General features: G+C 31.7%; 1 protein-coding gene across 1 annotated transcript; it reads left to right on the forward strand.

Annotated features, from left to right (window-relative positions):
• LOC109840928 (V-type proton ATPase subunit e1-like) lies at positions 8,253-13,132 on the forward strand. Its single transcript, XM_020409763.1, has 3 exons — positions 8,253-8,526; positions 10,014-10,061; positions 12,722-13,132. The coding sequence occupies exons 1-3, from the start codon at positions 8,429-8,431 to the stop codon at positions 12,783-12,785; spliced, it is 210 nt and encodes a 69-aa protein (XP_020265352.1). The 5' UTR covers positions 8,253-8,428; the 3' UTR covers positions 12,786-13,132.

The raw sequence follows: 13,542 nt of genomic DNA on the forward strand, positions 1-13,542 counted from the left end.
TGAGACATATGGTATATACATGAGAGTTTCCTTATTTAGATTATTTTGCTCGACGTACTACATCTCTTGTTGTAGATTTTTAAGTATCAATTCCATCTAGTTGTATGACCTTATTAGTTGGATGGTTGTTCTGATCGCTAGTTGCATGATCGATTTGTTACTTGATTGATTTTGTTGAATTTTCAGTTACACGTCTTTTTGTCATTTCTATTATCGTAACGATTTCTGCTTTGGTTTTCGTTTGTTCTATTTTCTTTTGTGAGGTCTTGCTGTGTGCCATGCACGCTAACGTACACATGTTTTCTCTGGTGTACGTCAGACTTAGAGGAAGAAGAGGTTCAACAGGAGTCAGATGATTCTCAGCAGGAGTGCCTTGTAGACGGAGCAGAAGAAGGAGTCAAAGCCTATTCTTTTTATTTATTAGTTGATGGTTCCGGTTACTTTTGTAGTTCTTTCTATTCCTGCTTGATCGAGGTATTTTGTATCTCTTTAGTATTCATTTGTTCAGTTATGTATAAGGGCATGTTTGACCCATATTTTTATGTCTCGGATGATATTTCTTTTATGATATGGATCATTTTGTTCTGAGTTTGTCTATTATATTCTTGCTAATTGTGATTGGGGACATGTGCTTTTGCATTATATTTATTTCCAGACGTTTAGCGTATTAGGTTGAGGAGAAATATTTATTTTTATTTATTCTCCTTGATCTAATACGCCACGGGCTTGTTCACGTTCCGATTCCCGGGTATTTTGGGAAGCGGTGCATGACAGGTTTTAGTGGTGGCACATGCAGGTTAAGGTCCAGGTCACAGTCCCGAATTCCTATCAGTGAGAATATAATGGACAATTTAGACTCATATCATGAATTCATCTGTGAGACTATTTTTGAGCCCTTATCCTATTTTCTTGATAGATTTCGTTTCATCCTTATCTTATCACTCTTTAACTATGGACTTTTCCACGTTTCTTGTCCCATCGCTTTGTGATTACCCTCTCTTTGTATAACCTCTCTTTCCTTATACCGATCATTATTATATGTGTTAATATTTTTACAACTATATTTTTCTTTGATTTGACTTATATATCGTTGATTGTATTGAATTCTGCATTATTTATTATATTATTTTATGTATCACACACAGTGTTATATTGTATGTTTTTTATTAAAAATATATATCAATACTTATACTTTTTTAATTGTTCAAATCATATCATTAAATTATTATCCTTTTATAATCAATATAAAGATAATTCCAAATAGTATTTGTGGGTATGTATAGTATTTATTCATGGTTTGTTTATAGTGTATTTGTATATTTGTTATTGTTTGCTTCGTTTTCGGTATGTATTGTTTTGTCATTACAATAATATACATTGTATATACATATTATTATTTTTAGTATTTTATGGTATTTTTAGATTTTTACGTCTTTTATTGTGTTATTAATTGTTGTTCATTCTCTATTCATTATTTTCGATACTTGTGTTATGTTTTACTTTTTCATTCTTTTATAATTATTATTCTCTTTTCATTATAGTGTATTTACGTAGATTATTATATTACGATGTATACTTTTTATTGATTTAAAGTCATTTATTATTTCTAGTATCAATAGTGTAATTATGTTTATCTACAATATATCGGTGTTTTTATTATACGGAATTATGCTCTTCTTATGTTTTCATTTGCTTATATACCTATTTTACCTTTTATAGTTTTGTTTTTATATACTATACTTCTTTATCTAGTAGTATGTTTGTGGGTGTCAGTAATGTTAGTAAGCATTTATGTTTCAGTGTATTCTATGATTTTTGCATGTGTTAATTTATTTTGAGTTTTATACTGTCAATTTGTTCGTTACTTATTGAATACATTGAGTCCTTCAATTATGTTTTTCTTTGTCAAATTGGTATTTTTTATTATTTTGACTTGTGTTATTTTACATCGTGTTACTCTTCTGTTTTGTTTCTCTTATTTTTATATTTCTTCGTAGATCATATTATATCAATATTGTTTTATTCTTATATTTTTCTTTGAATAGGAGTTGTTATTTTTCGGTGTGAGTATGTGGTATTATGACTTTATAGTTTGTGTATAGGGTTATTAAAAGTTGTTACAATGTGTGTGTTTGTTTAACTTTGATTTTTGTGTTTTTACATATTGTATTCTAGTTACGTATTTAGTCGTAATATTTTTGTAGTTGGTGTGTTTTATATTTTTGCAGTGTATTTTTGCTCATGTTTTTTTCAAGTTTCAATTTGTGTATTGCTATACTTATTATGATTCGGTATTTATTATGTTTTTATTATAATTTTTGTTTGTGGTCACATTATAATGTAGTTATTTTTATTTTGTGTTGCATTTATTTTATTAATTCTACGTATTGTACATGTATTTATACATGTTTGCTATGTATGTTATCACATAATTTGGTCACATTTTACTTTTCATGTACACGTTTTGTTATCATTATTGTTTGGTTATTTATCAAGTTATATGTTTTTCTTGTATGTCTTTTTATGTTGTCTTTAATTTTATTAATTTATTAGTTTATTTGTGTTATTTAGGTTATATTGTTTATTGGTTAACATAGTTATTTCTTTTATGTTTCATCAGTAGTTTCATAGTTTACTTTAGGATGTGAAATGAGTGTTATAAGTTTATACAGCTTAGATGCAGGTTTTGCACATTGTAGATATTTTGTTGTGTTTAATAGTTGTTTTTCTTTTGTTATGTTATGTATATTTTACTTTGATAATGTATTTTATTGTTTATTCATTAATTATTTCAATTGTTGTATTTATTAATTTTTCATATACACAAGTCTCTGTATTACTGTTTTAGTTAACTGTTATGTCCATATTTGATTATTATTTGGAAATTATTACATGGCAGTTTATATGTTGTATTATGTTTATTATTTATGTATATTGAGTTTATAGTTTTGTATCATATTTGGTTATTCTAACAGGTATAATGATATAATGGTTATTAGTGTATTTTGATATTGTGTTCATTGTGTAAATGTTATGAATACATAATTGCACGATTGTTACATATATTTTATGTCTTTCATCTACGTCCATTATTGATATAATTTTTACTTTCTATTATCAGCTATTAAATGTATTATTTTTGCTTTGCAGATTATTATATGATATCGTGCATATATTATTTTAATTCTGAGGGCAGAATTTGTTTTAAGGGGGTAGAATGTAAGGATCGTGAATTTTGATACTAGTTAAAATAATTTTTTTGTATTTTAAAATGTTTAATTATAATTTTTAAAAGAGTATTTATATTTTTCTTGAATTTCTATAATTTAAAGTCTAAGTTTTATATTTATTTAAATAATTTAAATATTCATAAATTTATTTAGTGTAGTAAATTTTTTTGGAATTTATCCGTTGTGTTACCGATACTATTATGTATCATTAATAATAATATGTGGTATTATTATTATTACATATATTTTATATAATACATTATATTATTAATTACGTATTATTTGTATAATTTTTATTATTATTTTACTATTACATATTATCTATCGTATTAGTATAACTGGTACGTTTTACTGTGTATATAATTATCCCATAATTATTTAATTTTAAATGTAAGTGAATATATTTTTATTATTAATTATTCTCGTTTAATTGTACAATATATGTATATTTTGACTATTTCGTATTAACTATTGTATTAGCACAACATGTAATTTTTATTTGTAGATAATTATTCCGTAATTATTTTGATTTTTAAGTACCCATAATTATTTTATTTTAATTTATTTTTGTTTTAAACCCTAACCCAAACCCTAATATATATATATATATATATATATTATAGTATATATTATATAGATATATAATATATATATAATTATATATATAGTTATATAAAATATATATATATAATATATATATATATATATATAATATATATATATTAATATTATATATCAACCCATCCCATTTTCTTCTCGCTGATCTTTTCCGCCCTACCACCATTCATCATAATCTCTTTCGTTCTCTTCGTCAACGCCACACCACCTCGACGGCCACGCCCACCTTCGACCAAACCTCTTCATCACCACCTCCACCTCCTTCGTCCTCGCTTCCTCACCTCGACCACCGCCAGCTCCGCTTCCAGAACCCTTCGGTCCCCTTCCCTCATCACCTGCCCTTAGCCTCCACCCATGAGCACCACCCTCCTCCCGCCTCGCCTCACCAGCCACCGCCTTGGCCGTGTTTCGTCTCTTTTGCCCGACCTCCGACCGCGACCACGCCCTCCTCCCCTTCCGCGTTCAGCAGTACAATCCCCGACGCGCCCAAGATCAGCCTCCATACATCCTGTCACCACACTCCCTCAACCCCGACTGATCACGTCCAAGAACCTCGAGCTCCTCCTCCTTCAGCCCGTCGCCGATCAGCCCTCCGACGTCGCCATCTCATCCGCGCCATCCCTGAGCTCCCCGTTGCCACGTCGCTGTCCCTACCTAACGCACCCCGACGATGTATGCACCCCGAACTCCACGCCCGTCGCCGGAGCACTTCCTGACGCCGTGCCCCCGTGTCGGATCCGACCCGCGCCGCCAGCGTCGATACGTTCGACACGAACCCGAGGCAATATCCCGCTCTCCATGTTTCGTAGTTTGAATATTTACTTTTATTATGAATTATTTGCATAGTTTAATTGTGATTTGTTATTATCAGCATGTGACTGTTGATGATGATATTAAATGATTTCAAATGATAAGTTAATGTTTTCTAGATTAATTAGAATTATTATGATGAGAAAAGAGATTATTTAGAAAAGAGTTGGTTTTGAATAATTATTAAATAGATAATTTAAAATAATTTATTTTGGAAAAAACGGATTATTTGAATTGTAAAACTATTTTGAGAAAATATTATTTTAGAATAATTATTATAAATTAAAAGAATTTATTTCAGTTGTGGAATCATTTTTTGGATAATTATATTAATTAAAAAGAATTTATTTGAAACCGAATAATTTAGAAAAATTATAATAATTTAAAAGGAATTATTTTGGAAAAAGAATCATTTTTATAATTATGATGATCTAAAGGAATTTATTTGTAAAAGAATTATCTATTTTGGATTTTAAGTAATTTATGATTTTATATGAATAGTTTAGATGGCTGGATAATAAGATATTGATGAAACCAAACTGCATTTATGTTTTTACTGTTTATGATCACATTTCACGTTTTGCGATTATTTTAATGTATTTGACATGTTTGCTTTTATTACCTCTTGTTGTGATTGAGAACCATTAGTAGTTTGTGACTTAGTGACTTTGTGAGTCATGAATAGACTTAGTGACATGTGTGAGTGTGTTGACTGAGTTTAGGTGGTGAACCCGAGTTTCAATGAGGATTATGGTTGACTTAGAAAAACAAGAAGAGTTGGGATGAGGAAGTTAACGTTCATGTGCTTGGATGTGACTGTTGATGTATCTTCCAGGCTCGCGCCAGTGAATTCGTGTAGTCACTGGGGTTGGTTTGTTGGGTTAAAGTGAATTCGTGTAGTCACTTTAGTCCGTGACCTGTTTCGTCACCTGAGCTTTGCCTGAGTTCGAACAGACCAAGATCAGATTGTGTGTAGTACTCTGACCGATTCTTGTAGCGGTATTAGATGCGCGTAGAGGATTTGTGAACAGTCAGTTATCCGGTGATATGAATGTTGGCTTTATGTGATATGTGGACCGGTGAGTTTTAGGATGGCTAGTTACATGACCTCAATTCTTGGTTAAGTATGAATTCCTATGAGATGTAGGCTAGTTTTATTTCCTTTTCATACATAGATCGGGATTAATATTTAATTATCTATAATTTGAGACATATGGTATATACATGAGTGTTTCCTTATTTGGATTATTTCGCTCGACGTACTACGTCTCTTGTTATATAGATTTTTAAGTATTAGTTCCATCTAGTTGTATGACCTTGTTAGTTGGATGATTATTCTGATCGCTAGTTACATAATCGATTTGTTACTTGATTGATTTTGTTGAATTTTTAGTTACACGTCTTTTTGTCATTTCTATTATCATATCGATTTCTGCTTTGGTTTTCGTTTGTTCTATTTTCTTTTGTGGGGTCTTGTTGTGTGCCATGCACGCTGACGTACACTTGTTTTCTCTGGTGTACGTCAGACTTAGATAAAGAATAGGTTTAGCAGGAGCCAGAGGATTAGAAGAAGGAGTCGAAGCCTATTCTTTTCATTTATTAGTTGATGGTTCTAGTTACTTTTGTAGTTCTTTTCATTCTTGCTTGATCGAGGTATTTTGTATCTCTTCAGTATTCATTTGTTTAGTTATGTATAAGGGCATGTTTGACCCGTATTTTTATGTCTTGGATAGTTTTTTTTAAGTTTGGTAGTTGTAACTTCTATGTTTCATGTGTCGATGGTAATTTTTTTAAATGTCAGGATATTTCTTGCAACTTTAAAATTTTAAGGGTGTTTTTTTAATTATTAAAACTATAGATTAATTTTGAAAAATTTAAATTTTCAATGGTCTACTAATAGTTTTCAGATTTGATGTGTACTTGTTAAATTTTTTGAAAATTTAGAGTTTTTTTATTATTTTTAAAATTTGAAGGAGTTTTTTTACAATTATTGTAACTTTAGGGTTAATTTTGATAAATTTTAAATTTTTAGGTGTCTGAGGGTAATATCTTATATTCATCTTTTATTATTTGCAAATTTTTAAATTTTAGAATTTTAGGGTGATTTTTTATAATTTAAACTTTTGAGGTTGTTTCCATAAATTTTAAGATATTGAGGTGTTAAGTAAAAATTTTATAATTTTCAGAGACTGCTATTAATTTATTAATTTCATGTTTGTTGCTTTAAGTTTTGAAATGTTAGAAATTTTTGGGTGCACCATGGTAATCCCTTAAATTCATCTATGTTCTTTACAAGTTATGAAATTTTAGAATTTCATGGTGCTTGTTTGTGAACTTTTGAGAGTGTTCCTATAATTTTTGAGACATTGAGGTGCTAACTGCAAATTTTAAATTCTTCGTAAACTGTCGTTAATTTCTTAATTTCATGTTTGTTATTCTAAGTTTTGAGACATTGTGATGATTTTTATAATTTTAAACTTTTCAATATATTTTGTGTAATTTTAAAACTTTTTAGGGTTTTTTTGCAATATTTCATGTATTATAGTGTGTGAGCTACGTATAATTTCTTTATCTTAACAGACTAATACCATAAAAATATTTTATATATTTTATTAATATTACTTTTTAAATTGTTAAGCTATAGATAATTCACGTAGGATTAGAATAGGATGTATTAAGATATAAATGAAATATTCAAAATAGCGAAGGATAATATTGACCATTGAAACATTTTCCTGAACTCGTGCTTTTAAAGGGAGTATGATATATAATTTATTAAAAAGGGTCATATAATCTTATATTATAAAATTGATTTAATACTGAATAGTAGTATCGTTGTAATAATATAGTTATCATGGAAAATTCTTCATGATCCAATATGTTCTTTACAATATATAAGCTATGCACTCTAAATTCTTGCGTCTTTTATAGAGCCAAAAGTTTGAATACGAGCTTCTAACAATTTTCTCTCACAACAACAAAATCCACTTGACATATGTGGATATTCCAGATGAGTTATATGTCCTATATACAATATAATTTCCTAGTAAAGTGAATTATAATAGCATTTTTTATTTATATCGTTTGGGCTAAGATATGATAGGGATCTTGCATCAAAGAAAAAAAAAATTATATTTAGAGTACACGACGAAATATATGAAAACCTCACTGCTCTAATTCCGCAAGAAAATAATTTCTCATGCTTTCAATTTTACTTCTATGATATGGAGAATGATGAACCATACCTTGATGATATTATTCTTTATAATATTTTTCAAAAAAAGTAAAAGTTAATCAATTATTCAAGTACAAGTGTTGCTCTTCAACTGCTTCTTTGTAATATTTTTAAGGTGTTTATAATTTGCAGTTTTATTTCGGCTTGGTACTTTTACTTCTATTAATCCCACAAAAAACTTTATTTTCTTTTTATTTTTATTCTACTTTTATTAATTTAAATAAAATAATTACAATACTTAACTGTGTGCGCATTGCACGTGCATCTCAACTACTTGTTTAAAGAAATACCATTGAATTATCGTGATGGTCTACAATCTACATATAACTAAAATTTTCAGGGTCAAAGAGGTTAAAAACCAACCCAACCCCCATACTCAAAAGAGAGTCGATCAGAGACGAAAAAACTTCGTACACGTCCCCGAATCTCCCCTCTCTCCGATCTCGAATCGCTTCCTCCTTTCCCCAAACCCTAGGGCACAAAAAGAAAAGGGGAGGGGGGAAAAACTTTTGATCGATCGATAGATAGATCGGCCATGGGATTCTGGGTGACGACCCTCATCTTCGTCCTCGCTGGCGTCGTCGCCTGCCTCTCTGCTCTCCTCTGCTGCAACCGCGGCTCTTCAACGAATCTGTAACTTTCCCTCTCTCTACACTTCAAATTTTCTATAATTCTTAGTGATTAAGGTACTATTTGTATGCTGATGGAGATTTTATGATCGATTTGCGGAAAGTTCGCGTCTCTAGTTAAATTCGAACTTATTGACCTAGATCTGCCAAGATCACGACACCGACACTTCTTTTACTTCACATTGTAGATTAAGTATTGGGATTTAAAGAAAATGAGCTCATTAGTCCATTATTTTAGTTTAAAGATTTGTGGACCATTTTAGCAGGAACATTTATTGTATGGCCTAGTTTGATGAGGTTACATATGTTGAGCAAGCGTCTATTAAGATAAGTTGAGTCGGTATCAGAGAAATGAGGTATCGTTTCTGTCTATGCGGCGATTTCTAATAGTTAGAATCAGTAATATCAATCTAGAAGGTTATTTGAATTAGATCCCTTGTGGTGTAGCAACAGGGTAACGGAGTAGCGTTTCACATTTTAGTTAGCATTTCTTCACATTTGTCTAATGCAAAATGCTTAAATGCTTAACTTAATGGGAGTAGAGAGAATCGGAGACTGAATTATGCATCTATATTCACATAAAATTCTCATTCTATTATTGAGACACTGTTTGGGTTCACTCCATAAAGGGTTCTCTCACAGTTTTCCTATATCCACTAAGGTGATGTTGGTAGAATGCACCAAGCATGTTCGTTGCTTTTTGAGTCCTCAATCTTGTCATCTTGTTTTTAAACTTAAGCTGAGCAAGGGAATTTTAAGCCAATCAGTACCTTGTAGCTGTTCAGTTGCAAATTACGGTGGTTGGCTTATAGAAGTGAAACCAAGCTGCATGTTATGAAGCCAAGCAGCAGAGCCTGTGACAGTCTAGCTCTCCACTACTGTTGTAGTCAAAAGGGAACTGAAACCCCCTATGAACATACACCTCACAAAGAAAGCACCATTGGCCACCCACCCAAAAGAATGAAATCACATTATACGTGGGATGTTTTAACTGCGAAGTACAGAGATTGGTAGCAAGACTTATTAAAGAGTCTCCTATAAGATTAAGTTGTATCAAATTCAATAACATCTAATTAATTGTATATCTTAGAGATTGGTAGCAAGACTTATTAAAGAGTCTCCTATAAGATTAAGTTGTATCAAATTCAATAACATCTAATTAGTTGTATATCTTTTGATTTTGATAGTACTAAAAAGATGAAGGGAACCCTACATCAAAGTTTAACTACTGATCTAACACTTACTAGACAATTCACGTCCAACAACTAAGATTGATCCACATTTTTTATGATTCTTTTTTAAATGAATGAGAACCTGAAATTCATCAACTATTGTTCATTTTCACTTACTTTGACATCTTGATTATTAGTGAACATGCACTCAAAATCTTCCATGTTCAAATATTTTCACTTGTCATATTCCAGTTATAATTTCTTAATATAAGTGTACCTCTTCACTGGAAAATGATTGATTATATTTTATTAATTGCAGGTTCCATCTGACATTGTTGATCACAGCAACTATTTGTTGTTGGATGATGTAAGTTCTGTACTCCTACTGTTTGATTTCTATAATGGATGACCATGTTTAGCACTTTTAGTTCCTCTCTCGTTTCTAATGAAGCGCAAAGCAGAATTTCCTGTATACTGCATCAGTCAGTACTGTATTTGCTTGTCTTCCAAAACATATTTTTGGGAAATATTTGCACATAGAAGTATGCAGATCTACTTTCTTATATATGAACTGTCTTTTTCACTTCAATGGTTGTACACTCTAACTAGTTTGCATTCATGTGCTTATATGGACGCTTGAATTTGTTGACCTATTTCTGGAGGTTCAGGAGTGATAGTTCATTAATTTGTAGACTGATTTTCATCTTTTGTTAAAGGGTTTGGCTGATATTGTCACTGACTCACTGCTTATGCAAGGAAACTTGGTGTATACCAGTTTTGCTTGAAAGTAAAAAAGTCCCATTCATTTTTCCTTTTCCTCTTTGTTATAACATTCTTGATTCTTGTTCCAGTAATTGTATAATTTACCATATCCTGTTAAATCTAGATATATTAAGACCAAACTCAACTTGCTTCACTTTGTGACTTAGTTTCAGCAACTGAGTATTAATCAAACTGGAACATGGGGAAAAGTAAAAAAAAAAAAAAGAAGAAGAAGAAGAAGAAGAAGAAAGAAAGAAACCCGTACAAAAAAGAAACCCATATTTCCTCACATATCATGTATATATCTCCTAGTACTTCGCTTAAATTCTTTTTGCCCTCGATTGAGTGCAAGGCCACTTACTTGAATCTGGATTGAGTTCTCTTGATTGTTTCTTTTATCTCCATCTCATTTAAATATATTTCTAAATGATTTTATGACTGGAATGAATTAACCTACTCTAACACTAATCCTACTTCCTAAATATTGGACATAAAAGTGACCACAGATGTGTCAGTCTAATATGATAAATTTCGCATAGCTACTTTTCTTGCATATTCTGGAACCATTTTGTATCATGACTAAACATAGGACTGGAAGCTAGAATATAAGGTATACATCCAACAATTGCATGCTAGTGTACTTGATTTGTTCACCAAAACAAGCTGTCCCTTTTCAGTTGAAAATTAGGCTACAAGATGGCTAAGCAAAGATAACATTGGCAATCATGGGAGAGTCATCTTAGCTGACACCTATGCTCCATCGAAATGGGTACGGAGGGAACACAGAAACTTTGTAAAATGTAGAGTATGGGGACACAAATATATATTAAAATTAATAATTTACATGAGATCGATATTATTTTTTATTCACTTGTTATGGGAATTATAATTCCTATGACATTTTTCATGTTTTTCTATACATAGATTATATATGATGAGCATTTTAAATTAAAATATGTATTAATTAATTGGGTACACACGCGGATAAATGTATGCATGTTTTCAAGGAGTGTTCAAGTGTCAGAGCGCGTACGTGTGCACGTATGTGTCGGGTACGGGTACGGCTTAAGGTAGAAGTACCTAGGTGTCATAGGTTGACACCTAATCAACCAAGAGATTGAATCTGGAAACAATTCAGTGTTTGAAGATGGATTTGGGGGATGGGAAAGGAATAAATTCAGTTCTTGAAATATGAAATTCATACTTTCAGTTTCATCCGAACTTCTGAAAAACCATTGAAAGGTCAAAAGTGATGCTTCACATAGGAGGTCAGAGCTCACATGTTATATAGTTCACATTGGCTAGGGGATGCTTATGCAACGAGTTAAAACTTAGTCATGACTATTATGAAAGTACCAAGTTCAAAGGGATCAATATGCAATGATGTATTTTACATGGACCTTATGCAATATTTGGCACAGTCTTCATCATGGAGTAAGAATAATGTTACTCTTACAGTATTGTTTCTAAACTTAGTATAGATTCTGCTTTTTTGCTTAGCTCCCAGCCTGAACTGGTCTACATCATGGTTAGGTCTAAAAAATTGATTTTTTTTCCCAGTTCCAGTTCATCCCTAATATCCCTAATATCCCTAATATCCTGTGCTGCAATTTGGAAGTTAGATCAGCACGATCGGACGTTTTAAGTTTTAGAATAAACCCCGCATCTTCTTTCATCCAGGAATGATCAGAACCTGTCCCTTAAGCCTCAATATCAAGTCTTCATTTCCTGTATTCAACAAAGTTATATAGTATTGTCTTTGAATTAGAGGGATTCTTGTATGACAAAAATGGTTACGAACCCTTTATCAGTGCAAGATAGTGCAATATCACTCGTTTGCCCATAATTCTGCAAGCATGATGTATGGTTCAAGTGTGACTGGAAATCAAGTAATACATAAAGTGTGACTGGAAATCAAGTAATACATAAAGTGTGACTGCTATTTGTAGATCTTCATGTGGTGGTCACACTAGATTAGCTGACATACTCTTTTACTTATATCAAAAGGCCTTCTTTTGTTTAGCAATTTATGTTTGTTCGATTACCGGAAAAGTTTAGGAACATAACACGTAAAATATGGAAACAAATAAAGCCCTTAGTTACCTTACTATCCTTCTCTTCCCAAGCAGGGAAGGGGATTATCGGGAATTTAGCCTTCAATTAGGTCTTGCAATGTTTTAAATCATGTATTCTCTCAATACCAGTTCTGCTGTTTTTATGTCACACTCATTAACTGATTCGCCTTTGTTCCTGTATCATTTGTAGGTGGGCAATTGTATATCTCGCGCAGATGAGGCCGCTAATTGTTCCTGTTCTTAGTGAAGAGTGAGATGGTTCTCAGGGATAGTAAAAGCATGATCTTATATCTTGTAATTCCATTTTAACTGTCGTCATTCAGCAGACAAAATATGTCTCATTTCCGGCATATTGCTGTAAGAACCAGATAATTCTTTATTTCTGCTCTGAGCCCTTTAGAGAGTGTTACCTCTTTAATAATTTGGGCATTGAAGTTTCATGATTGTATGTGATAATAATCAATTCCCCGCTGTTTATATAGCTCTGCCTCTTGATTCTGGGGGATTTTAGATTAGCTTTACGTTTGCAAATCATTGTATCTCATGTCACTGGAATGTGAATTCATTGGGAGTATGAATACATATGTGGGTTTTTTCTGTTTGTTGCGGGTCTAGAGGTGCTTGATGAATTTGAGCAGCTAGTGTTTATTAGATTGCCAGCTGTTTGTTAAAGGTTTGGGAAAATATCTGTTGATTTTAATACTTGTGCAGGACAACTGGACAAATGAAGATATGTTGAGAAGTTATCCATGTGTTGATTTCTTTTTTAATTATAAGTATAGTTTCTGTGTACTTCAGTTGCATTTGTAGTCCCCACGAATTTATGAGAATTAAGTGATGCTGATGGTTAGTGATGTCAGTGGTTTTCGAGGTAGCGTGGGCAGTTGCGTTGATCAACGACTCCACTGTTGCACGATAAATCAGTTGGTTAATCAAACAATTATCCAATTTCGTTGATTGTCTTACGTTGCAAAATAATTCATCAAATTTATGATTTTACCTAACAAATTC

The sequence above is a fragment of the Asparagus officinalis genome, chromosome 5 (assembly GCF_001876935.1).
Source record: "Asparagus officinalis chromosome 5, Aspof.V1, whole genome shotgun sequence".
NCBI lineage: Eukaryota > Viridiplantae > Streptophyta > Magnoliopsida > Asparagales > Asparagaceae > Asparagus > Asparagus officinalis.